This window comes from Arvicola amphibius, chromosome 1, assembly GCF_903992535.2.
Source record: "Arvicola amphibius chromosome 1, mArvAmp1.2, whole genome shotgun sequence".
Classification (NCBI taxonomy): domain Eukaryota; kingdom Metazoa; phylum Chordata; class Mammalia; order Rodentia; family Cricetidae; genus Arvicola; species Arvicola amphibius.
In genome coordinates this window covers 15,830,807-15,858,169 of record NC_052047.1, presented here as the reverse complement: position 1 = coordinate 15,858,169, position 27,363 = coordinate 15,830,807, and the positions used below count along the sequence as shown (strand labels likewise).

General features: G+C 40.8%; 1 protein-coding gene across 2 annotated transcripts in view; it reads right to left on the bottom strand.

Moving 5' to 3' along the window:
- Positions 1-7,098: 7,098 nt before the first annotated feature.
- Adamts3 (ADAM metallopeptidase with thrombospondin type 1 motif 3) overlaps positions 7,099-27,363 on the bottom strand; it is a 214,280-nt gene continuing 194,015 nt past the window's right edge. For both annotated transcript variants that reach the window (XM_038330474.1, XM_038330465.1), the window contains exons 17-22: positions 25,748-25,911; positions 20,478-20,643; positions 17,461-17,593; positions 15,120-15,327; positions 13,885-14,002; positions 7,099-10,100 (exon numbers count right to left, since the gene is read on the bottom strand). In XM_038330474.1, the coding sequence (XP_038186402.1) occupies positions 9,550-10,100; positions 13,885-14,002; positions 15,120-15,327; positions 17,461-17,593; positions 20,478-20,643; positions 25,748-25,911 (1,340 nt within the window). In that variant the 3' untranslated portion in view covers positions 7,099-9,549. The remainder of the gene's footprint in view (positions 10,101-13,884; positions 14,003-15,119; positions 15,328-17,460; positions 17,594-20,477; positions 20,644-25,747; positions 25,912-27,363) is intronic.

Sequence of the window (27,363 nt, the reverse complement as noted above, 5' to 3'; positions counted from 1 at the left end):
TCCTAGTGTCTTTACATTTTAACTTGGGTCTATTTGATAAGTTCATACGCTATTAAATCTGTCTAAATCATGTACATGGAAAACCATAGAAATTATTGGATTTTACATTCTCTATATTCTCAGTTTAAAAAAAATACTTAATAGCCAGGCGGTGGTGGTGCACGGCTTTAATCCCAGCACTCGGGAGGCAGAGGCAGGCGGATCTCTGTGAGTTCGAGACCAGCCTGGTCTACAAGAGCTAGTTCCAGGACAGGCTCCAAAGCTACAGAGAAACCCTGTCTCGAAAAACAAAAAAAAAACAAAAAAAAAATACTTAATAGAAACATGTAAAATCTCATGTTCAGAAGATTTAGTGGTATGAACTTAAAAGTGATTGTGTTTAATGTTTTAATTCACCAAAATGAAACATTACTTTAAAAAAGAAAACACATATTAAATGAACTGTATTTTAATTACTTAGCTTAATTTAGTTTCAATTGCCTACTAATGAGCTTCTCAATAATTTAATTAGACAAGTATTGGAAATATATATGCAAGAGACTGTTTTTTTTTTTTTATGAAAGTAGCCCAAAAAATCTCCTGTTGGCCAAGCACCATAGTTTGAGCAAGTGGAGGCCAAATGATGTCTATGTCCCACACGAGGAAGGCTTAGACCGAGTCTGCATAGGAGGTATAACAGTCTTCAGAAGAAGGGAGGAAACTGCTGGATCTTATTAAATATGCCTGTCATCATTATCAAGATATTAGGGTCTTGTTTTCCATATATGACAGAACATTTTCATGTGACATATTAACACAGTAAGAGTATTAGAGCTAAAGTTAAAATATCCAAGATCATTATATGGCCTAAGAAAGGTAACTAATGAAGGAAACAGGCATCTAAAAAGCAGAAAATCAATTTATTTAATCAGATTTGAGAATATGTGTTTCTCTTAATAAAATTATTTGTATTTTGTGGAATATTCTGTTTGATGTTTGGCATATTTGAAACAATTTATATTTTAATTTCAATTTTTTCTTTAGGTTACTTTGAGTTCAGGGTTCTAACCTCGTGAGTTGTTAGTTTTAATGTTAGGGAAAGATTGCCCTGTAATATCTAAACTATTACCTTATTTGTGATGAATTTTGTTATATTATTTTTGGTATTCCATCAAATTTTATTCAAAACATAAATAGAACACTGTATCATAAAGAGTTCAGATAACAATGAAGTATTACTTTAGATTTTTCTAATAAAACATTTTCCCAATATTCCTAATATTGTTAGTGAAGGGATAGAAACAATGTTGGACTTGCGCGACACAAGGATTTACAGGTTGTGTGGGCAGAAGCACATCTTTCTTCTTGTATGATCAGAGAGATAAGTGAAGCTCCAATGGTAGTCACTCCACAGTAGCTTCTGTCTCTCTTTCCATTGGGACGATATAACTAGTTATAATATACATATAAAATGTTATATATACATGTGTAAAGATATATGTATATATTAATCTCAGGTTTTTGTATTATAGGTAATCTTAACTAGTTAATCAGAATATATGAGCTCCTAAGTTTGGAAAGATAATTAGCATTTTTGTCATTGGAGATTGATTCTGAAGGTGTACTTTGGATAAGGAAAGTCAGCTCCAGTCTTTGGGTATCCCTTGTAAGAGATAAGGTTTCCTTTAAGAAATTTCTCCTCTATCCTTAAGCATCTCACTCTCCAGGAACCTTAACCAATTAGTAGTCATAAATATCAAGGCAGGATTCAGTCAGGTTCTAAATGATTTTCATTAAACCAAGCAGATTTTAACCATTTCAGGAAAGATCATTTTCAGTGACCATTCCTGTAGAGCAAGCAGGGCTCCAGAGTCACAGGATTACACAAGAATTGTAGTGACCTTCTCAATCAAGCACCCATGTGTGCAACTTGTTTGTAAGTCCCATAGAGTGATAGTTCTTTATGTCAATCCTACTTTCAAATCTGTGCCTGGCCCATATTCCCTTTAGAGATGGCCTGAAATTAACATATTGGTGGGGAAATAGTATCAAACAATGAGAAAATTGTACTCTGATCTTTACAAAGTTTGGATGGCAAACTTTTAATAGTCTGGTCACCTCAGAGAAGTACTGATTGTCTTTCCTATATGTTTGTGGCATCTGGGTGTGAGATAGTATGATAAAGAGAGGTTAGAGGTCAAGAAGTATGCAAAAGCTACAAGGAGTTTATCTTTAATACCAGAAACTACATATTTAGGAAGAACTGCAGAGGACACGCAGCTAGGCACTATGTTCAGTGTTGAGTACTTCTGCTCATTGTGCTATGAATCTGGAAATCTACTACTCTAGGGCCCTTTTCTTCATTTTTCTCATTATTTTAATTAATGAAGAGGTAAGATTTATTTTCTAAACACTTCATCTGACATTCACCACCATGCTTGCAGTCTGAAAATGCTATTGCTAGTTACCACTAAGTTACCATTAAGTTTAAAGGCTTAAATGTTTATAGTCTCCTAGTGGCAGATTCGAAGACTCCCAAACAAATTAGGTTGGCTTTCTTAGAAGAGTGTGTTATGCTCCTTGCTGAAGAAAAGAATTTGAACCTTGTAAGACAGAGAACAAAAGGTTTGGGGTGGGACGGTGACTTCAGGGAGCAGAGGTTTGGTGAGGTTTCAGGGACAGATTTATTTAGGCTGTGTTAAAGATATTTGTTATTTGTTGTAGGGCAATCCTTCAACCTTCCCCAAGCTCTAGGCTTCTACCAGGACCCGCGCTACTTGTAAATACCTGTAGGTCCCTTCTGCTCTTCCTCCACTACTCAACACAGTACCAAGACTTCCCAAAATTGAGGTGAACTAGGCATCGACAATGATGACAAACAGAAGGGAGCAGATGCAGGACAGATTTTAAAAGGGAAAACAACGGGCCAAGACAGCTGACCAAATATGCACTTGAGTTAAAAAACGAGAGAGAGAGAGAGAGAGAGAGAGAGAGAGAGAGAGAGAGAGAGAGAGAGAGAGAGAGAGAGAGAGAGAGAGGTGATAGCTACTCTGTGAAGCTGAACCTCACAAGGAACAAACACACAGGAGTTAGGACCAGTCTCCAGGAAGGATGGAACCTATACTTTGAGAGATGCTGAAGTACAGAGCTAATATCCTCAAAGATACTTGTAGATGCTTTTTTACTTTAATATAAACCTGGAGGCTTATATACATAGACAGAGAACTAACTTTGTGGCCTGGAGGGATGGCTGAGCTGTTAAAGGTTAGGCTCACAACCAAAAATATAAAAGAACTAACTTTGCAAGGAATCATGTGAGACAGAGGAGCCAGCCAAGGCAACTAGGAAAAGAACAGGAGTCAGAGGAGGCTTTCCTGGGTTGATTTCTAATGTTTTAGCACCTTTACACATTTTTCAGGCAAATGAGCTCATTTTATTCCCATTTGATTGTACTCTAGAAGTGAGCTAGACTCGAGCAAGCTCTATGGTATAGATAAGGGAACTAAGAGAATTTAATAGGAGAGAAACAGTATAGTTTATGAATAGAAAGGTTTCAAACTCATACTGAGGTCAAATCCTGAGCTCGTTGCTATGCAGAGCAGTGGAGAAACTCAGAAAATTCAAAGCCAAATCTCACACTGACCCAGGAGTCCTGTCTTACTCTTAATTGCCTCCCTTCCCCCATCATTAGAACCTCTTTCTCAGTTCTGTGATTAAACTGGGCAGCTGTTACTCCACCTCTGCACTCTTCACTGGGAGCTCTTTCCTCCTTGAATCTTCCTCCACAGAAATTGCACATATAATATTGTCACAGGTATTAAATTGTACCATTATAATCCCTAACATGACACTATGTTCTTTTTCTGACTCCTTTTAACCTGCTGAGTAGTCAGCCCATAGAAGGCACTTGCTTCTTCTTCCCCTGTAAGCTCCTAAACACAGCCAGGGTTGGGAATTTTCACTGTCTTGTTCCTTGTTGGGTTTGAGCGCCTTTACACATGCCCAGCACAGGATCAGAGCCCAGGAGATTCCCTTAACTCCAAGATGGATTTGGGCTAAGCTGCTGGGATTGGCCTCCTAGAGCTTCCTGGAGTTAGCACAGAAGACAGGCAGAGGGTAGGAGAGTGAGGGCTGGCAAGTGGTGGGGGCAGAAGGGGTGGAAGGAGACTACGAGCTGCAGGAAGAGATCAGGGAACTGGTGAAGGGGTGGAGCAAAAGCAAAGTTTTTGATTTTTGTCTCTTTAATAGGACAGACTTGGCTGTGGCTTAGCTCCTTCACCTAAAATGTGAAATAAAAATCTAACTTATAAACTCATGAATATACTGAGTGTTGTAGGAAAACACACTGAAGATCCAAGTCAAGATAACAAAGATGGGAGGGAAACAAATACAGAACTGGCTCTGTGTTAAAGAAGCCCTTTATGGAGACCGTAACTGCCTCTAAACATTTATAACAATCACTGGACCCCAGAGCAAAGACCAGCAGACTCACAATGCCTGTCTCTTCTGAAAACCAGACTCCATGCTCTGTGCTAGAGATGTTAACATATCCTGCCAGAGTTGGTGCTGTCGTTTAACCCACCCTGTGACCTCTGAGATGTCAAAACAAACCCGAGTCCCACACCGTGTAGCTCAGACAGATCTGCAGAGGCGAAAGGGGTGTGCCTCACCTGAGTGTTCTTAGGTCCTGTCCAGTAAAGTGACGAAGAGAGATGACTGAACATGTCAGAATTCTGGGGCATGTGTGTCCCAGAGCAGTCCCCACGGAACGTGGCAGGCAGGTAGATAACTTCTGATAGACAAACTGGAGAGCTATGGACCAGTGAGAAGCATGAAAGAGAGTTTTGTTTTTCTTGACAAAGCGTCAAGTATGTAAACTGTTCTTCCCAGGCATATAAATAGCCAGGTCCTCCTTTCTGCATGTCAAGTTAAGTACCTTACCCCTGAAAAGGATTTGGCGACATTAAATTTGGGCACAATGTTTTGATATGTGATGTACCACAGGCAAGACCTTGATGATTTTAGTGATCTTCCAGGTCGTATGATAACTGCCGCCTACATAACCTATTATTTGTCTGCATGCACATGCTTCTGCCTCACACAGGAAGTATAGAATATGGAGTCATAACTGGTTTTAAAATAATCAAACTAGATCATCTCAAAGACTTTTGTGAGAAAATTATAGTTTTGAATTTTTATAAAACATCTAATACCTATCTAATACATCTAATGAATATGCTGTTCATTACTTTTTCTGGGTTATCAATTTTTATTTTGCCTAAATGATTCCATGAAGAATGGGCTGTTAAATTTCACAGATAAAAGAACCAAGGCTCAGATGCACGTCACAGAGAGCTGACTAGAAATAGGATACAAGTCAGCCGGCTTCACTCTCAACGCTCTTAACTAGGGCACCAGCTATTGTCACAGCTCTTAGCTCTTTGCCAAAGCAATGGAGAACAGATGCACTCACCTTTATCTTCCACCACTGAGAAGCTCCCCTCATTTAAACTACTATGAACATCTTTCCATGCGCTCTCCAAGCAGGATATCTAAGAACTGTTCTGTGTGGATGCACATGTTACATTAGCATGTCCGATATTTAGCAGTGACTGTTAAACTTGGTGGGGGGGGGGGAAGCTTCTGTCTGAAACTGAACTGGCTGGAAAATACTAAAATTTCAAAGCAACATTTGGCTGGATTTTTTTTTGGTTGTTGTTGTTTTGCATTTTGGAAGTCCTGGCTGTGCTGGAATTCATTCCTAGACCAGGCTGGCCTAGAACTCAGAAATCCACCTACCTCTGCCTCCCAATGCTGGCTTTAAAGCAACAGTTTTAACACAATGCTAGCTGGTGCTCTCTGAAGCAATTCCTAGGTAAACTGCCTGTTAAGATCACAAAAACTGTAGCACTTTTGTTCTGAGAATTAGGGGCCTCAAGTTCATTTTAGTGAATTATGTTGTCGTGGGATCGTAGACAATATTACGGTGAGTTGTTAAAGTTCACCTTCAGCTCTGGCTGAGTCATCTCAAAGCCTCTGGGACCAATGCGAGCGGTTTTAGCCTGTGCACACTGGTGGGGTTTTCTATTTCCCGTGACTGTAAGTGGATCCAGTCGTCCCTTTTAACACTTTAGAAGGTGACATGCTCTGGCTTTATCCCATCCCTACCGTTCTTATATTGACTTTTGTCTTCGATAGCTTACATTTAAAAGGCTTCTTCATAAAGAAAACATAGTGTGTCCAGAAGACGGATTTCTGTGCTGGCCTGCAAATTACCTAGAGGAAATAAATGTGTCAGGAACACACACAGAGTGTGGCTGCCAGGTCGGACCAGCGTTCAGAAAGGGCAAAGGGAGAGCAGCTCAAAAATCTGCCAAATCAGTGTCCGCAGAGCATTTAAACCGCGTTCGTTACGTGAACTTTTAAAGCTGTTTGGCTTTAGGTTTCCCACGCCATCTTGTTCACCTGCAGTGAGACTGGGTAATTCTGACGCCAAAGGAGACAGACACTAGAGGAAAGCTGTGTTTCAGTTGTGTAAGGACGCTGATGGGGGCTGTGTGGACGACGGTTTGCTCTCTGTTAGGAGACCCCGTTGTTAGGCCCTGTGCTGACTACAATGCTCTTTCATTTCCACTGTAACCTCAGAGTGCTGCTGTCTATATTACTGCTGAAGAAACTGAAACTCGGGTATGAGGTGGCAGGCAGAGCTTCAAACTGGCATGTTAGGTATCCTCTTTACCTAACAGAAGGCCACCCACTCACTGTGGTGTTCTGTTCCTCCTTGCTGTCCTGAGACCAGAGGGATAGCCTGTCCCACTCTCAATCATGGTCCAAGGCTACTGGACATTGAATCTACCCTGAGAGTTCACGTTATAAAACCTCTGCTTTCTTCCCCCAAAACCATCAATCTTACTGTTCTCTCACATAGTTCTCCCGGGACAGCATTCGGCTTATCCACTCCCCACAGCTTCTTCCCATCTCTAAAGCTGTGGTTGATCGCAAGGAGGAAACAAGAGACAGTCTCCTCATTCTGTATCCTCAGAGTGTGGTCATTGTCTTCACGTGACAGGAGGAAAAGTGCCAGGGCAACTAGCAAGGAAATCAAGGTCAGGCCACACCTCCTCTTTCACGTTTTTATTGCTATGTGTTCCCAATACAACAAACAGCATCAGTAGTGTACACCTTGATAAAAAGGAACTTTCAGCTTAGTAGAAAAGAAAGCATATAGGTAAAAAGTGGAAGGAATATGTACATCTTATGGGAGGTGTATGTGTGTGACCGTCTTCGGATTCCCTGTGGACCGGATGTGTGTACACCCAAGTAAACTAGAGAGAATTTTGTCCTAGTGAAGTTTTCAAGAAAGACAGATCTTTTTATAAGGCTCAAGGATTGTTAACGCTCAGGAAGTCACCTAACTTGACAATTAAAATTCTTGCACGGAGTAGCAGCAATTCTTTCGAGGTATCGAGTCATAGCTTAGGCTGTTCATTTGTATAATGGCTACAACGCAAAGCGCCTCACTCAGGTTGTGCTTTCAAGGGATAATGCATCGCAACTTCAGTCTTCAAATTTCTAGACATGTTTGGAAATGACTTAAAGCATGCTCATAACACTTTTTGTCTTTAAGCACAGTTTAGGAAGTGCATATATTTAAAATATGTTTTGTTTGAGACATGATCTTGCTACATAGACCAGGCTGGCTGCACACTCACAGCAAGCCTCCTGCCTCAACTTCTGAATGCTGGGATGACATGTGTGCGTGCACCTGGCTTTGGGACATGTTTCTAATGCACTAGTTCATTAAACAGCTAGCTGAATTCCTGACGGTTTTATGTGTCCTTGAAGGGGAACAAATGACCAACTCTCTATCAGCTCCTTAAAAAATGCAAATATCAAAAACACAAGAAATGCCTGTGATCCTAGATTCTTGAATGGTGGTAGCAGCTGGGTCACAAGTTCAAGGCCTGCCCAGATAACTTAGGAATATTTAGATTGTATTGAATACAAAAGGGGCTAGGGATACAGCACAGTGATGGAGTGCTTGCTCAGCATCTCTGAGGCCCTGGATTCAATCAAGTACTGCCAATTAAATAAGGATCTGTTCAATTTTAGTTCTTTGAGTTGGTTGTGTGCTTAGTTGAAATTTGTCCTTTCTGCATAGAACGCAGCACACACCTCTAATTATGTCTCTCTAGTTTACTAAAATGTCATTGATATTAGTGTAAATATTAAAGACATAAAAAGACTATCAAGAAAAAAATCAACTCTTAAAATAAATATCTTCAGATCTGTATCCTATATACAACTATTGTACATTCACTCCCGGGAGGGAGCATTTCTGGCATTGTTGAGCATGTTGGTCAGATGCACCGTGGCTGTGAACATTTAGCTATGAACCATGCAGAAAATAAATATCTCAACCATGACAAAGACACTTCCTTGAGCCTGCTTTCAAAGCACTAATGTGCTCAAGTGTCAGTTCTAGCCTGGTGCCACTTTTCTCAGCTGGGAGAAAACACGCACAACACCTTTGTGATTATCAAGTACAACCGTTAGCACAAGAACAGGACATCGCTGAGGTGCGCGCTGTCGCAAGGACGCCCTTTGATACGATGGCAAGAAGGCTGGGGTTTGTCTTATACAAGCTCATCCACTGCACGGTGTGCGCATAGACACATGAAGATGCCAGGCCTGCTCCTTCTGTGGTAAGATTGGAAGGCAGAGATGTAGCGAGGCACCTGTACACCCACAGTGTCAACAGACAACACATGGCCAGCCCTCTTGATATGGTCAGTAGCTGCGATCCCAACTTCTTCGTAATGTGCTGCTTTGAAATCAACTCATGGAATGTCTCATAAGGCAATACTCAATGACAGGCACCCTAGAACTTCCAGAAATGTAAGATAGTAAACAATCGTTGGAGAACATCTTTTTTAAAATAATACTGATTTCTGCAATGTACAGTATTTACACAACAGTTGCAAATTTGCTCATACAGTATTTCTAATATAGATAAATAGGAATGCAAGTCTAAGAATTGTTTCCAAAATTTTTTTTGACGCGTAAACCATTGGCATCTGTATGATTTTTTTACTGTGACTTTTTAAAAACAAACAAAAATCAGCTGATATGCACAATCGGCTGCAGGCTCTTTGCTTCTTTAGAGAACAGCCAACACGTTTAACCATGTTCCATCCCTTTTCTGTGTTTGAGAGAAGCGTTCCAGGCTGGCCCAGAACTGGCAGCTGTCCTTCTGCCTTAGTTTCCCAAATGTGGGGATTCTAGGCAGGTGCCGCTGCAGCTGGGCTCTTCCTTTCTGAAAACAGTCTTTGGTGCTTTTTTCCCCCCCAATGGATTCTGGTAAACAAGTAGATATGGAACAGGAGATGGATGGAAGCAACTAAAAAGTGAGCCAGCACTTCCTGTCCTTCCATTCGCTGAGGACGAGAGTAAACCTTGTGCGGAGGGTCCTGCTTTTATTTAAACAAGCTGTATGCACCATGCAAGGAGGGAGGCTGCTCAGGTTTCCCTTTGATCTCTATCCCCATAGGGTCCGCTTTCTCAGCTCTTTTAGGTGGCTGACCTGACTGGATGTCTCTTGCTAATATTCTTTCCATCTTTCTTTGGGGTTCTTGTCTGGGTAGAAGCACCTATGGAATCACTGATAGCAGGGGAGGGGGCAGCAGCCACGGATGAGGCAGAATGGAAGCCACTAGTTTTCATGGATGAGGAGGGTGGTACTGAGACCAGTGTCTTTCTTCCAGCCTGCTGTGTTTTCTTCTGGGGGAAGTTAGCACTAGGTTGGCTGCTGGCTCTGAATGCAGCATCAGCATTTGGATTTGCCAGGGAAGAGATGCTACTCAAGGATTTCTTCTCAGCACGGGTCCCTGAGTAGTAAGGGAGAAAGGGTGTAGGCATCACTAGAGACCTCGGGAGGTCACTAGGACCAAAGATGGCATCACTGTGGATTTCAGCAGCTTCTTGAAGGTATGGTGGCGGCAGGGTACCACTGCGCTTGCTACATGACTCACAGCATAACTTGTTATACCCTGGTATGGAGCAGTATCGAGCTAGCACCTCCATTTGGCAGAATATGGACTTGTCGCCCAAACATGGCTCATCTGCAGAAGAGTAAGGAAAAATTGCTCATGTTTAAATATACAAGGTTAAAAGAAATGACAGATTATTTGAAAACTACAAATTCCAGTGATATCTGAAATTAACACACGAGCTGAGGACCCTAAGAGACTTACATAGATCTAATCTACATGGGAAGTAGAAAAAGACAAGATCTCCTGAGTAAATTGGGAGCGTGGGGATCATGGGAGAGGATAGAAAGGGGGGAGGAATAAAGAGGAGTGGAGAAAAATATAAACAATATGATTGATTTGCTATAATAAGTAGTTTCATCTTATTTACACTTTTTAAAAGGCAGGACCTCCCTGCATCGCCCGGGTTAGCCCTCCCACTGCATCGCCCGGGTTATCCTCCACAGGGTTGTGATTATAAGCAGGTCCCACTACACCTGGCTGAACAAGGCACCCTGTGTCCACCAAGCATTTGGCATGATTGTTATTGTGCTATCTCCAAAAGAACTTGTCAGAGTGCTAAGGGGAATTTTATCTTCAAGATGAAATTGAGACATGTATGTGATTGTAGGAGAAAATTTGGTTCATGCTGAAGATAACAGGAATATCATTTTTAGTTGTATAGTTGAAGTTTGCCTTCCTAATTTTCTTCTGCAATAATTTTAAATTCACAATTAAATATTAAACACCCCTAGTGTAACTGATTAAGCCTTTAAAAAGTTTTACCAAAGGGGGAAAATGACCACTTTGATTAAAACACAATTCTCTGGCTTGAAGGCAAGTTTCATGCCTACTACTGGACATTCTAAGGCTCTTTTTTTTTTAAATAAAACATTTCTATAAAATATGCCAACTTTATTCTGAGTCATGTGTTTATGTTTAATTTCATAGAGTTGACAGCATTTTATGTTTATAGATTAGAACCAGGATATTTGTAGACACAAATATGTCCCTGTACCCATTTAAAAAGCAAAGAATTATGGCACCATCATCACCCAAAAATCACAGCATATTTTATTATATAATATATATACAATATGTAAGAATATACTTCAAGATAAGGAATCTGCCACGTAACTCCAACACTGAGATGGCCCTTGTGGTAGTTGTTTTTTAGAGGGTCAGTCAATGATGTCAGCTGTTGGCTAAGCTCCCCATTTCATGTGCCATTCCATGCCCATATAACAAATTGTAAAATGAATCATACAGTCAAGACATCTACAAACTTACTGCGTTATTTGGAATTTGAATACTTGACGCTTGCTGAGGTCAGAAGCTAGGCAATGTTATCAGTGACTGTTGGGAGCAGTGAGACCCCCAGATCCTGTATTTCTTGTAATCCCCTGATCCTGAGTGCTTACAGCTGCTCTGAGCACGAGACCTTCAGGAGTTCCTGATGACAGGAGAGTGGTTTCTGGTGGGTTTGGCTGGAGCGTGGCTATCTCTATATAATCTGCCCCTGAACACAATAAAGGGGGCATTCTTGGGGAATTCAAGGATGACCTGTGTTTCTGTCTTTCTGTCTGTCTGTGTTTGTGTATTTTAACCTCCTGCCCCTTGCCCGAAGCTCGGTAACAGGGTAAAAGCGCACCAAATGCAGACACGGGGGCGCAGTAAGCTGCAAGTGACTGAGGATTTGTGTGATTTTTACTATCAACTCTTCACTTGTGAACTGTCTTTTTTGAATGTCTATCTAAAACAAACAAACTGCTTTGGACATTGTGACTAAGGCTGTCGGCATTTATATTCTCTTTCTCCATCATACTAACCCCGTTAGTCTGCTGCTGATTGGGGGGGTGCACTCAGAGCCATCCTCTGCACATTAGAGAAGCCTCAGATGAGAGACTCATCTAGAAGGGAGAGTGACTGATAGCCCAAGTCTCATTAGGGCCAGAATATGCTTCTATATGGATGAGGGAAAGATACTGAGGACTAACAAGTTTTTCTAGGCATAGACAGGAAGGCCTTAAAGGCAAATGAGAATTATAACCAAATATAATCAGACAACAAAATCAATCATTAAAGTAAAGGAAGCTTTCCAGTCTGCTCACACCACTGTCCAAAGAAATTTATATAAGACCCTGAAAGGCATCAGATTTGGGACCGTAGATTGGGCCTGAGGATGTTCCTTATCTGTTTGACTGAAATAACATAAAAACCTCAAAATTGGCTTTAGACCTAGAACTCAGGAAGTAGGCTCTGTAAAGTAAAACAGGGGTATACTACCTACCACAGTTACGCAGTCTCCTCAGCATACTGATTTTACCGTACCTCTACCCACGACCACAAAACAGCAAGTAAATATGTGCTGACTGGCAGCCATTTACAGACACAGGGCCCTTCTAGCTAGTAACATCAATTGAGTTTACCTGGAAAGTGTTCAGTCTCAACAGTAATAATTATATATGGGCAAATTATTATAGCAACTATAAATTTTAAAGTTTCTAATTGGTACTGTTTGTCTCTCAGCCCTCCCCTGCTGTGGGACAATGGCCTGCACCCTGTCACTTATATTTTAAATAAACGCTGATTGGCCAGTAGCCAGGCAAGAAGTATAGGTAGGGCGACCAGGCAGGAAATAGAGGCAGAGCAATGAGAATTCTGGGAAGAGGGAAGTTTCATTCTGCAGTTGTGACCCAGACGCAGAAGAAGCAAGATGTAACTGCCTCACCGAATAAGGTACTGAGCCACGTGGCTAACATAGACAAAAATAATGGGCTAATATAAGTTCTAAGAGTTAATAAGAAGCCTGAGATTATGGGTCCATCAGTTTATAATTAATGTAGACCTCTGTGTATTGCTTTGGGACTGAATGACTGCAGGACCAGGTGGGACAGAAACCTTGGTCAACACTCCCCAGACAGTCTCTAGAATGTAAACACTGTCCAAAAGAAACAGCTAAATAGATAAGTCCCAGGTCTCCTGCTCACCGTGGCCATGTTGATTCTTACCATTTCGAATGGCAATTGTTTTCAGTGTTTAGAGACTAGAAGCCTAAAATGTCCAAAATACAAAATTATTTGAAGAAATAGTGCTTTGCCAATTTTCTTATAAAAAGGAGGCTATCAGATTTTAATATTAATTATGAGTATAGATGCAGAGGGAACATCTTTCCAGTCTTGAGGTTTACCAGAGGGTGTACTAATGGGGGTAGAGAGAAACAGGTATAGTGGCCTCCGATTGAATAGATGTCAGGTGTCTTTCTTATTGCTGTCTACCTGAAATAAGGTCTTTGCTTCCTGGAGCTGCAATTCTAGGCGTGTGCTAGACATGATGCTTGTTCAGCAAGCACGTTATCCACTGAGCCAACTCCCCAGTTTATATTTTAAATATATTTCACTTTCAAAACTCAGACAAATGCTTGATTTTAGCATAGGTACATGATGTCTATTTTGGAATCAGCCTTTATGTAGGGGCAATTATTACATAGGTCACTAAAGGCTGAGTTCTATATATCTAAATAATTTTAGTAGAGTATCTCAAAGTCTGCTATAATAATTCTAATCATATTCCACATCATTATAAAGGGAAGGAATAGATAAAAAATAAAAGTATTCCTCAACAGAAACCCATATTGAAAGGAGATGCATATGTCTGACTCGGCCACACCCAATATCACCAATGCACTGTTCTTGTAATTCATTGATGCTTTCCCCCCTATTTTAAACAATATTCTCAGACTGTTATTTCCAAAGGTGTTTCTGTTGGTTACTTCTTGATAAACAAATGGAAAGTCCAGACCTTACCCTAAAAGGAAATTCTGCTTCCTACGGTTCGGCAGCATCATAAGGGTAAGGCTGATTAGTGACATACTCACCATTACATGGAGGCAGCTGGCACGGTCTGACGGACTCGGGCTTTTCACCATCACAATGGTCTCCAGCCCTACAGAGAACCTGTCTCACCTCTGTTCCTTCTCCGCAGGTCACTGAGCACTGCAGAGACAAAGCTGAGATTACAGACGTCGGTTCTGCATGCTCACAGGGATCTCTCTCTCTCTCTCTCTTTCTCTCTCTCTCTCTCTCTCTCTCTCTCTCTCTCTCTCACACACACACACACACACACACTTGGCAACTCTAGAGTTCCATCTCTATGGACAAGCAGCCTCCTCCAACAGAGGTGCTGCACAAAGGTCCTAAGGCAGGTAGGTAACCCTGGGTTCATACATTGGCTCCCTTGCCAGATCCTGCTATACAGCTTCAACTCCTTTATTTTTCTTAAAGAGAACAGAATTTACTGAAAAGTATTCCCAAATGAAGCTGAGAAACTTCTGTACTGTTGATTTAGGCAGGACTGGGAGAAGCTTAGTACTGGGGTCTCTAAGGGGAATGGGCAGTACTTCTCCATCTTATTATGTATGGATGACTGGTCCTTGCGTATTCCTCACTTGTTGGGCATGATCTCCACTTCTCCTGTGCCTGCTTTTTGATGTTCCATCTTTCTATAAGTCTTATTTTGACTCCTTAAAAATATCAAATACCATTTGACCCCAGGCTACAGCTACGTGCTGGGGAAGCAAGACACACTGTCACTGGATTGTGGGCAGGAACAGACTAAGACAGGACTCACAATGCTCTTTTCTGAGCAGCAGTCTAGAGCTAATCTAGTCCTTTAGAGTCAGAGGAGGACCTGCCAGAAGGGACCACAAACAGGGAGGCGTTTAAATGGCAGTGATGAGGGGGGAGATGCTGCTGGACCAGAGACAGGGAAGAACAAGTCCATGAAAGGAGAAGGCTTGAACAGCATGATTTGGAAAACAAAAAATTTACTTCATCAGATAGAAAGAAGATGGGGGGGGGGGTTACTAATATTGCAGGGCCTTGGGTTCTGTGGTGGATTGGAACTTCTGCAGAAAAAAGAGAAGTCAGCGATGACCTCAGATGATTCAGGGGCCTCTCAGATGCCTCCATGTCACAAAATACCTAAACATGGTTTGTTCCTGCCACCCATTCTTAACCGCAAATGCTGTCTTAAAGTATTAATTTTCCCTAGCCCCTCTTACATGGTTGGTGGTTTCTCTATTCACACACTATATACTAACAAGTGACTCACCTCATTCCAGGGCCCTGTTTTCCACTGGGCTGGGCAGGGGACTCTGTTACACGGCCGGCGGCTCTCAGGACGCTCCCCCAAGCAGTACTTGCTGTGCACAGAGCGGTTGGTACCATCATGGAGTGGCTGCAGGCAGCGCACAGTGCGCAGCTGGTAACCTGAGCTGCCGCAGCTTTTGCTGCAGTGTTCCCATTCCTCTGCTGCCCAGCTGTAGGAGCAAGAGGGAGCAGTGAGGTATACTGAGCATCTCCATGGGGCAATGCCTAGGACCTCCAATATTCTGAACAAATGCACCTTATAGGGAAATGATTTTCTGACCCAGCACCTTGCTTTTGAACAACAAAAGGATTTGTCTGTTACACTCTCATTCAAGAAATAGCATACTTACTCACTGTTCCAAGGTTCTACCTTTCAGTATTATTGAACCTTCATGGGCCTGAGAGAAAGGCCATACATGCAGGCCTTGATAGAAAGTACCTCCTTGAATATACTTCATAAAATTTTCAAAACTGCTTCCTGTGGAACATTCCCAAATTCCAATGTCACTGTCAGTGTCTTAACACTGAGAGTCAGCTGTAATTTCAGCATGGTCATGAGGCATCTCTCTACTTAGACAGAATTGAAGCCTTCAAAGATGAGTACAATTCCTTATTTCTAAATGCCATGTTTCATGTAGACAGACGAGGTCAGTCTTAAACTGTGAACCACAAAGAGTACTAAAATGTTGACAGTGTTATACGCTAGGACTTCAAGGGTATAGAAGGAACAATTAAACTGTGTGCTGTAGCACGAGTTCTAATAGGCCTTAATAATAAAATCCCAGGACCAGATACTGGGGAAAATGCTGAGAGTTTAGAGAGATGAAGGAGCAAAACCATGGCCACTTCCTCTCAAATTCCCAGCTGAAAAGAGACTGAGTTCCTGTTTCCTCCTTCCTTATCACTTCCTCTCCCTGCTCAGCCATATCACTTCCTGTCTATCTGTACAGACCTCCAGACCTCTATGGTTAGCTAGTGGCTAGCTCCACCCTCTGATCTTCAGGCAAGCTTTATTTGTACAAACAAGGTATCACCACAGTGTGTCTCAAGTGTATGCACACTGATTAACCAGATGGAAGAGAGAAAAGACTGAAAGAGAACTCCCAGGATGCACAAGATAAGAAATACTTGTATATATGGCATCTGATGTAGGGAGCAAGGTGGTAGTGGGTACAGAAGAGAAAGTGGAGACGACAAAAGACTCAGCTGCCATTGGAGAAACAGTCTGGGTGATCTAAGAAGCAGATCAGTGCAGTGTGTATTTCAAAGCTGAAGACTTCTGCAAGTGCCGAGTACTTAGTATAAGTGTGTATTAATTACTTGATTTTAACATTATCAAAATATACATAAATGTGGTATTTGCCATGGAATTAAGCCCACAACTACACAGTACAATAAAAAAAGACGCTCACGCTGCTCCCTTTCATCACTAGGAAATTTCCTTCTGTGGAGAATAAGGTTCTAAGAACTTAGAAGGACAAGCAAAAATATGTCCTTTAGCATTGAGCATCAAAATGACCCCGGATTTTTCAACAGCAATGCTAAAGTCCAGCCAACAATGCAAGAGATTTTAGATTCTGGGGGAAAAGAGAATTATATGTTTACACTTGTGTCTCTAAGATGTCAAATGTGAGAGCAGCGGCAATACCTTTTTCTAACTATATACTTCAACCTCTTAGATGCTTTTCCCAAGTTTCTAAATTTAAATCTATATAAAAAGTCCCTAAAAAACTAGTACCTCTTAAAATGGATGGATGAACCAAGAGATAAGATGTCACTAACTCAGGATACCAGGGGACTCCAGGAGAAAGGTAAATGTGAGTCAGGGTGAGGCAGAACTCTGTAACTAAGTAACAGGGTGACTGAATGCTTAATATTTAGATGTGAATGGTTTTCAAGACCAGAAACAGTTTCACAAGAAAGGTAGCTACATTCTGATTTTGCAAAATGATCCACCTGAATAAATACATGTGACAATCAGCCCCAGATATCACTATCAGTAAAATAAGTCCATATTGTTAGAACCAAGAAAGAAAAAGTTAAGTGTGGTCTGTAAAGGCTGTCAAAGAAGGTAGATCTTTGGAAGAAACTCAGTATTTAATATATAACCTGTCATTCCCCCCAAAAGTCAATAGATAGAAGGTAAAACTTAGATGAAAGCAACTAGTTATCAAATATCAAAAGAAATGAAACAGCTGAAGATATATTTGCATTTCATGAGTAGGAACGTAGGGAGAGGCAGGGGCCACAGCTTGGTGCACTCCTTATGCTGTAGCAGCAGGGTCACATGACTGAGCACTTACAGTGGGTGTGTGCACTCCTGAATGTTGCACATCCGTCGGATGGGCTTGGGCTTCTTATTGGCCTCACAGAAGCTGCGATGCACCATTTTACTGTCGCTTTTCCTTCGGCACCCGTACTTTGTATACTGGAAGCCTGGGACAGAAAGTAGGTTTTGTTTAGCCACTTACTAATGCTACGCCTTTGTATATGGATCCATACATCCCTTTAGAAAATACCTGAGTGCACACACTGGGCCAGGGAAGTGGTGTCATTTAAGAGAGAATGAAAATGAATTTGCAATGAAAAAGCCCATTTTCTCAGAACTTAACCTTTAGTAAATACTAAAACATTTGAAGCAGCACCTGTGTAAGATGGAATGTTCAGAGTGTAGCATGAGGGATAATTATGAAAATCACTGTAGGGACCAAAGCTGAGCATAGGCCTTTACACAGCTCAGTGATGACCCTTCTGCAGGGGCAGAAAGCAACACACGGAAGGAGTCATGAGCTTAGCTGATGGGAAGTCTTCCAAAGCAACGCAGAAAACCGCAGCTCAAACTGTGTTGGATAAAGTGGATGACATGCCGTCTGTGTCACATGCAGGGAAGAACGTGGGACAGGTTAGGTGTTTCTGGGAGGGTGGGGAGTGGAGAACATGTTGTGTGTGAAGAGGAAGGAGGTAAGACAGCATCAGATCTGCAAAGCCATGAGCCCAGACAAGCATTTGGGCCTGAAGGTCATAGCGAGTGGTTGGCCAAAGAAGGTCTCCCAACATTCATTATTTTGATATTTATGAAACAAACAAGCCCAGAGACAACAGAAACCTTTTACAAATTGAAAACTTTGAAACCTCTCTAAAAGGTTGTAAGGAAGCCAAATATATATATAAGTACTAAGATTAAGCATCACACTTATTATCCAAATCATAGTTTGCCACATGTGCATTTTTTCCAAGTTGCAGACCTCTAGATTCTTCATTCCTAATCTGTTCACATTACTACAAAAATAATTCTTATAATATATAGATAATATTCAAAACCTGCCATTATCCTTGTCATGCTCCTTTCCAAGGAGGCTTTTCCAGTCAGAGATCACATACTTCATTTAACTTCCAAGTCTCTGCAGCTTCCACCAGCAGAAATAATTGCCCAGACTCCATCTTTATGGCATTTACTATTCTTGAAGCATATATGCCAGCTGTTTTGTACAATGCCATTACAATAGGCTTTGCTAAATGGTCCCTAATGATGAAGCTCAGCTTATTAACTTTCTGCAAGAACACTACTTGAATGGCTTCATGTCTTCAGGGCTACTTGTCAGCCGACTGAAGGATTTTAATTGGAAGAACAATATAACTCTGCCAATTCATTAACTTAAAAACATTATCATGTAAATAGAGGAGAAAATCAGAGTAGGGGAATCCCAATAATCTTCTCTTCTGAAACAGTGAAGGAAGCCTGGTGAGGCAGGACAAATGCCATGCATATTAAAATGCCACTGATAGCCCTGAGGACCTTGTAGATGTGGAGCACACCAAGAAGGCAAACTCCAAATCAAATCAGCATCTATCTTGCAATGATGTAAGAAGTGGCATTCATAAAAGTTCCTTTCCAGAAAAACTGTAGAAATACAGTCTGGAGTTTTAATTAAAAACTGGTTTACCTAGAGTTACATACTATGAATGTTTTTCTCTTTATTATCCAGTATTTATATAGTGATTACTGTAACGATTCCGCCATTGCCTGCTTTAATACCAGAGTATCTGTTGTGCAGAGCTAGACAAATAGATAATGGGAGGAACTGGTGAAAATGTGCTCCATCTCATGGATCTGTTCTGGGGAAAGGAGAGAAGCTCTGCCATACAGCAAGGCAGTATGCTGGTCAGCCAACCCGGTCTTCCTATGTTTTTGGAAAATTGCTTACTGTCCCTGTGTTTCAATTGCTCCATCAGTGTAATAGAGACATGGTGTGTTGCTTTTATTGGTTAATGAATAAAGAATTGCTTTGAGCCTATGGCAGGGAAGAACAGAACTAGGCAGGGAAAGCTAGGCTGTATGACAGGAGGAGGAAGGTGGAGTCAGAGATGTCATGGAGTTGCTGGAGATAGACACTGGAAACTTTAGCCAGTAAGCCACAGCCACGTGGCCATACACAGATTAATGGAGATGGCTTAAATTAATATGTAAAAATTAGCCATTAAGAAGCTAGAACTAATGGGCCAAGCAGTGATTTAATACAGTTTCTGTGTGATTATTTTGGGGCTAAATTGCCAGGAACCAACAAGCGGCCCCTCCTGTAATAGAGATAAATATAATACTAACATCACAGCCATTGTGAAAATTGACACAAGGATATACGAAGCTCTCAGTGTGGCAGCTATCCTCTAAAACACAGCATGGTTAGATGTTTAGTTACATGGGATTCACTGCTCAAGCAGAAAAGGCAATGCATTCACATGGGGAGTGAAATGGAGAAGACAGGCAGCAGCCAGCATAAACTGGACTGGGGGCAGTTTCAGGTTTTGGGAGAAAAAATGATTAAGGTGTTACTGTGTTGAACACAAGACATAAAGGACCCGAGAGCAGGAAAATATTATGGTTTGCATTGTTTTAATCATTTCCTTTGCAAAGTCCGAGAAATAACTAACAACTTTGTATTTAGAGTTTGGTTGTTTTGGAATTTTTTCAACTGCAGCTTTTGACAGCTATTGACATTAAATTTACTGGTTATATGCGAAAAGTAAAAAAGACATGAAGGTAGGGGAATAAGATGGGATGAGGAAAAGTGACACAGGAGAGGCTGTGTGTGTCTGTGTGTGCATGTATGTGTGTGTGCATGTATGTGCGTGTGCGCATGTGCGTGTGCGCATGTGCGTGCGTGCATGTATGCGTGTGTGCATGTATGCGTGTGTGCACGTGTGTGTGTGTGTGATTAAAATGCACGGCATATGTATGTGTATGAAGCACCATGACTAAATACATTATTAACTATACCAATACATGGTGATAAACTTTTCTAGAAGTGTATGCGGTTGTTACCTCCACCGCAGGGTTTGGAGCACTGAGACCAGCTCTTCAGTGCCCACTCAAAGGTATCCAGCTCTTCCTGGATGACGTTGTTGTTGTTGATGGTCGGTACAGAATCTTCATGGATGATGTACTTATACGTCAGGCTAGAGCGCGTGTCATTCTCCTGAGGGATGATCTAATACAGACATGGGAGAGAGATGCAGTTCATATGTAAGCAACTGGAGACTGAACTTAAGCATTTCAGGATACTGATGTTTCAAAAACTGGCAAATGTTTAAGGTAGTTCTTAGAATGTTTTTCTTTCAAGTCAAGTGGTAGTCTGCCATATTAAACAAAAACTTTGAATATAATATAAAGATATGCTGAAGATTAAAAGTTGATACTATAAAAACTGTTATTTTCTATTGGTCACCTTAAACTAAACCATCTCTTTAGTGTATTTTAAAGTTCTTTACAATAAAAATGCTTTATTATAATGACCATGTTCCCTCTAGGGGGAAAACATTTTTGGAAAAATATATAGAAAAGAAAAACCATCTATTACTCTATAGAATAAGAGAAAACCGAAGTAACTTATTATTCTGGGATATAGCATCATGTGCATCTGTGTGAACATAAACAGGACTGATCAAATGTTTGTATGCAGTGGAATTTATTAACCTTTATGGAAACTTCTAATTTTCCTGGGAACACTACAGACTTCTGGGTCTTTTAGTTTTTAACTACTCCATTTATCACGACATATTTCTTCTACTAACTGGCTGAGGAAAAAGACCATTTTAAGTATAGATTTCCCTAATTTAGGATTTGCTTGTTCTTGGCCCATTGTCCATTAATCATATGCTTGTTAGCCATTCTCTCCTCTTTTTAAATCAGTACATTTTTTTCTTTAGGTCATTGTCATAGTTTCAACATGTCCAAGGCTGAGTACTAACAGTTTGTGACTTCTGCCTTGCTTTCAATGACTCAGTTTCCCCGCTCACCCCTGGGGAATTCCATGCCAGGTTCTATGAACATTTAGTCAGCTCGTGGAGAGGCTCAGGTGGGGAGGGAAGAAGGCTTGCCAGCGGCTGCTTTAGTAGCTTGGTATTGTAGGCTGAGGCCTCCAAGTGCCACAGACTGGGCCAGAGAGGAAGAGCAGCCTTACCTCACGACAGTCACTCTATCACACGTGGTCAGGTGTCCAGCTTCAGCTACACCATCCATAGACACAATGGGATATGACTTTGTTACCTACTTACTGTGTTTCAGGGAATTCACGCAGTAACAGATGACTAATATTGACAAGTAGGCTCAAACATATATGAAATTGATTACAAATGATTCATATTACTAAATGAAAATTTTTTGAAAGTAAGAGAAATGTTATACTGAGCAAAACATTCTTCCATAATACCTAGATATTAATCCATTAGAAAAGCACAACCCTTATGAGTACAACTTGAGTAAAGTTGAGCAGAGGAAAACATAAAAGTTGGGTCCTGGGAAATATTTCTAATCATGTGACCTTAACAAGTCCTGTGAAACACAAAGTGAACTCTTAAATTCAAGACTAACAGTGGACGGCGGATCTGAAGGGCATCTTAATAAACAATATCCATAAGGGAGAAAACAAAAACCAAGTGTAGAAATTTGATTTAGTATAATAGAAACTTAGAAATTTGATTTAGATTAGTATAACGTTTTAGTAAGGCATTTCAAAACAAGTAAGATGCTTTCTGCGTTCTGCCATGAGAGCCATCGAGTTCCCTCCCGACACAAAACTCAAGAGAACGTTTCTGTTGGAATGTGCTGGATACCGTGGCAGATGACAGTGTTCCCGGAAAGCAAAGGACATGCCCTGTTCTTATGTCCTGACAGGGACTAGAATCTAGACCTTTGCTCAGAAGTCGAGGATGAGTCAAGACTTCCAGCAATGCTCTGTTGATCATACCGAGGTCAAAGGTTGGAACTTGCAGGGCCCAAAGAGGAGAAAGCTGCATGAAAGGGCAGTCAAACAGCTTTCAGATCCTGACCAGAGGCTGGTCTGTGCATTGTCAGTTGGAGATGCCATGTGCTCTCAAGAAGCTAGGGCTGGGAATCAGGGGGAGTTTTCCAGCAGAGTGAAGAGGGCTCAGTACCACTTAGAGATTCATATTGTGAGTATAAGGTTGAGTAGAAACAAACCAGTCCTAGGAAAGAACAAGAGGCTTCAAATGATCCAAGACTTAACAGCCTCGGGACCAAAGCCAAGGAACCATTCATACAAGTGTCTTATGTAAAGTAAAGAAAACAGAAGCAGGGGACTGTGACCCATCATGGAGAAAATAGAAGCTTCCAGCAGAAGAAGGCAGCTTGGAGGTCTAGAATTTAAAGGGCGTGTTGGATATACTGAGCAAACATATAAGGAGACACAAAACCAAGTGAAATACCACCAAATGGAAATATTAGCAAAGTACACTGGTTGACCAGCTGAAATTAAGAAAATACTGGATAGGATACAGGTTAGATTGTAGGGTCAGACTTTAAACAGCCCAGGGCAAATTATTCATATTTCAAATATTATAAAAGATTAAAGTGGTTTGGGAATGAATCCCATGAACACAGATAGAGAGGTCTTAAAGATACAATGGGAAATTTACTCTAATGTGATATAAAACATTTTACTACTTACAGAGTCAAATTCTTAGTGAACCCCAAGTATAAAGCAATACAAAGCTCACTGAGTACACCATGGCAAAACTGCCAAACAATGAACATAAGGAGAAAATCCTTCATTTCCCAGGTAATAAGACAAGCTCAAAGCTGCCTCTGTGTGTTGGGGTGAATGAGCAGAGTCAGAATAACAAAGGACACAGCACACAGAGGCACACAGCTCTAGTCACAGTTCCCTGGCCAGGAAGGAGAGTTAGGAAAAGATCCAGCATCTAAACTTGAGTGTCCTGGTATAAAGAGGCAAGCCCAGGGTCCTAACCAGGGATCCTGGTGCTAAAGGGACTCCAGCAGTATGAAAGGCCACCTGCAGAAAAAGCACTTCATTTCCCAACTCACGGAATCCTCTTGAGTGGGAACCCACTGTTTAAGACTGCGGTATCCTGGGCATGGTAACCATGGGAAATCACATGCCAGGCAGCCTGGACAATCTGATACAGCCTGGGGATGGGAGAGAGCTGCTGGAATCAGTCAGGAAAAGAGATGGCTACAATGGGAGTCCATCCATCCATATCAGAATGGCTATCATCAAGATAAAAGGGGATATGGAAAAGGAGGAACTTCCTATACCACTGGTTGCCGTGTAAACTAGAGCAGCCACTATGGAGGTTTCTCAAAAACATTGAGCTACTATATGACCCAGCTATACTGCACTTGTGTATCTACTGGAAGGAATCTGAGCATACTACAAGGTTCCTGCATATTCATGTTTAGAGCGGCATTATTCATAATATGAAACCAACTTAGAAGCCCATCAACAGATGACCAGATTTAAAAAAAAAAAACTGTGGTTTATATGAAATTGGGGTTTTATCCAGGCGTTAAGAATGAACTTACGGCATCTGCAGCAAAATGCATACAAGTGGTGAGCATGCTAAGTGAAAAAAGCCAGGCTCAGAAAAATCAAGTCTTGCACGCGTGCTTCTCATTTCTCACACGTAGGAAAGTTGTTATATGTATAAATGAATTGAAAGTGGAGGGGGGGGGGTATGATGGGAGGAAGGACTCCAGAGGGCAGGGGAACAGGCGGTGTGTACTTGCATGGGAAAGTGAGTCAGACACTGCATGCTTAGTCTCTAAACAGGTGTGTGTCTGTAAAGTGAAAACAGGAATCGGGCTAGAGTAGAAAGAAGTAGGGCCAGCTGTAGAGAGAAGTGAAGACCGGAACGAAGGCAACCATGAGAACAGTATGATGACATGGAAAATCGTGACAAAACAGTAAATATGTATGTATGTATATATATATGTATGTATGTATGTATATTAGTATAAATAGTATAAAATCCTTTTTTAAAGTAGCTACATAAAACTGGCACACAATATCCAGAGTTCTCATAGAAACGAGAAAGTAAATAAACAATGGAGTCTAGTAAACAAGGGTTCTGGCCACGAGGAAAACACGCCTGCTCTTTACTAAGCCTTCAGTTGCGGACTTTCCCAGGGGAGCCTCCCTCTGGATCGCTGACACTTTGGACAGTGGTTTATACTCCTAACTGTCTGAAATGTATCTCCTCACAAGTTTTGAGCATTATCATTCATTTGTTTCCATCTTATCTTTCTATAACGCCGTGTACTTTTATTAGGCCCTTCCCATTCTGTTCAGGACCACATAGAAGCTGCCTGCTCCGTATATATTATGTTACAGCACCCCCTATCGGCTGCGTCTGCACATGACCCATGGCTATAAGGAATCTTCCCTTTCCACACGTGTTCTCAGCGCAGATTCCCAAGGGGCTGCTGAGTGAGTCTCCTAGGCAGGCAGGCCCCTCCTCAGGGCTGTGATCGCATGTTCATACACCCACAAAATAAGTTCATGTGTGCGTCCGCTGCAGGTAGCCAGATCTTTCTCACCGATAAGCCCCCGACTCCCTCTAGGTTCCTACAGGCAACAATTCTCCAATAGTTAACATAATCTGTTAGTATAGCATATAACACAATGACTTCTTTACAGTCATCTATTTAGCATTGTACAAACACCGATAGTTAGCTAACTAAATAACAGATTTTCATGCCACTGGATTTTCTGATAGAATTCTGGTAAAATTTTCTGGTTTACATCTTAGACCTCATCACCTGCTTTTATAGTTAGAAAACCTAATATAGAATTCTTGATGTATTAGAGATTCATTGTATATTATAAATATCATGTTTATACAGTGAGTAAGTACAAAGACATCTCTAAATCAAAACTACAGCGCTGGTAATACCCTAATTTTACACTTCTTTCAAGAATGAGGGGGAAATACTGGCATTTTGGGTAATTTGAAAGCTGTTAAGAAAATTCACTGATAACACACTTATACCACAAAAAATGTCAAAGGAACTTCTCCATACAGAAGGTAAACAATCGTGCATTAAAGGAGACATCAAAAATAGTAAGTATGCGACTAAATATAGATTATTTGAGTGAATTAGACTTATTAAACTGTTATGAGAATGTTGCAAACAAAACAAGGAGACATAAATAGAATTACAAAAAAAACTCAATGAAATATTCAGTCATATATCGTAACTAAGCATGTTTTCAGGTAAGTTAAATTATAAAATTAGAAACAAAAGCGATTACATACATGTTGTATGGCACGTACCAGAACAATAACAGGGTCATGTAGGGGCCCATCCGTGTGGAGAGTTTCAATGTCATCTTCAATGTTGTAATCCCACTCTACACCAAGATCTATAAAGGTCCGCGACTTGGCTTCCTCCCCTTTGCCATTTAAAATGTAGTGACCCGTGGCTTGGTTCTTAATAGCTAAACAAAAGAAAATGAGTGAGGGCACACATTTATCCTACGGCAGTGGGGATGAGCCACAGCAAATTTCCTCCTTTTTTACTAATAAAAACCAGTGACTCCTCTGTCTAATTAGTATCAAGCAGTCAACAGTTTCCCCACTCCCCTCATTAGGAAACATTGCTACTGAGTTAAATAGATAAAAATGGTTAAAGGAGTAAAAAATAAAGTTTGCAAATATTCCCATTTAGAAACATTGTCAAAGAGATTAGCCCACTCACCCTATGCATTTCCCTGGAAGCTGGGACTCTGGATATAATAGATATTTTCTCAATACAAACTATCTCTCAAGATTGGTAAACCGCTGATAGCCACCTTCTCAATACAAACTATCTCTCAAGATTGGTAAAACGCTGATAGCCACCCTAAAGAGCTGAATTGATTTCCAGGCCAATAGTTTTTCTGCTGGCAGTAAAATTCCCAGACTACTCTGCAGTTGCTACTGCTAGAAGAGGATGTTTATTATTGATCGAGTTCTTAATTCATTACAGATCTGTTGTTACTATAGTGTACGATACTTCTCTAGTGGGAAAAATAATAGACACCTCCAAACTGTAAATTTATTCTATCAGTAAGCGAGAAAACAGTTCAAAATTCTCACATCACTGAAAAATTTTTAGTTAAAACCATTTATTTTACATTTATTTCTCAAGCTTTTAAGATAACTATTCCAAGAATAATCTGAATTCTAGCATAAACAATGAGGAATTTAAAAACTAGAAGAACTCTGAGCAAATGCTTGTAGGTTATGCCATCTGACAGGGAATGTAATTTAAGTAGCTCTTGAACTACCACAACAACAAAAAAAGACTTTTAAGATATCACATGTCAATAAAAAAAAATTTGCTACAAAATTTCCTGGAGGTGCCCTAACTTTCGGTTCAGGAACAGGCATAGAGCTCGTGCTCTATAGAGCTGTGCTTGGAAACCGCTTCCACGAGCTTTCTGTACTATTTTCCCATAAGAGAAAAATAACAGAAATCAGAATCAACCACACAAGTGCCAATCAAAAACGGACAGCTTCCGGGTATTAGAAAAAATTAACATTGGAACAGCAAAATTCTCCTGTGGCCTATTTACAAAGAATTTGAAATCTACAAAAACTATCCAAAATCTCTATAAAACTATCCATCAGTCATTTTCAACAAAAAAAAATGATAAATTTGTGGTTGGAGATATGGACCAGTGGTTGAGAGCACTGGCTGCTCTTCCAGAAGTCCTGAGTTCAATTCCTGGCAACCACATGGTGGCTCACAACCATCTATAATAAGATCTGATGCCCTCTTCTGGCCTGCAGAGTACTCATACATAAAATATAAATAAATTAAAATTTTAAAAACGATTAATTTTTCTATTGCCTTCCCTTAATGGTACATGTTATTTTTGTCACCTCCTAATTCAGAGAAAAGAATG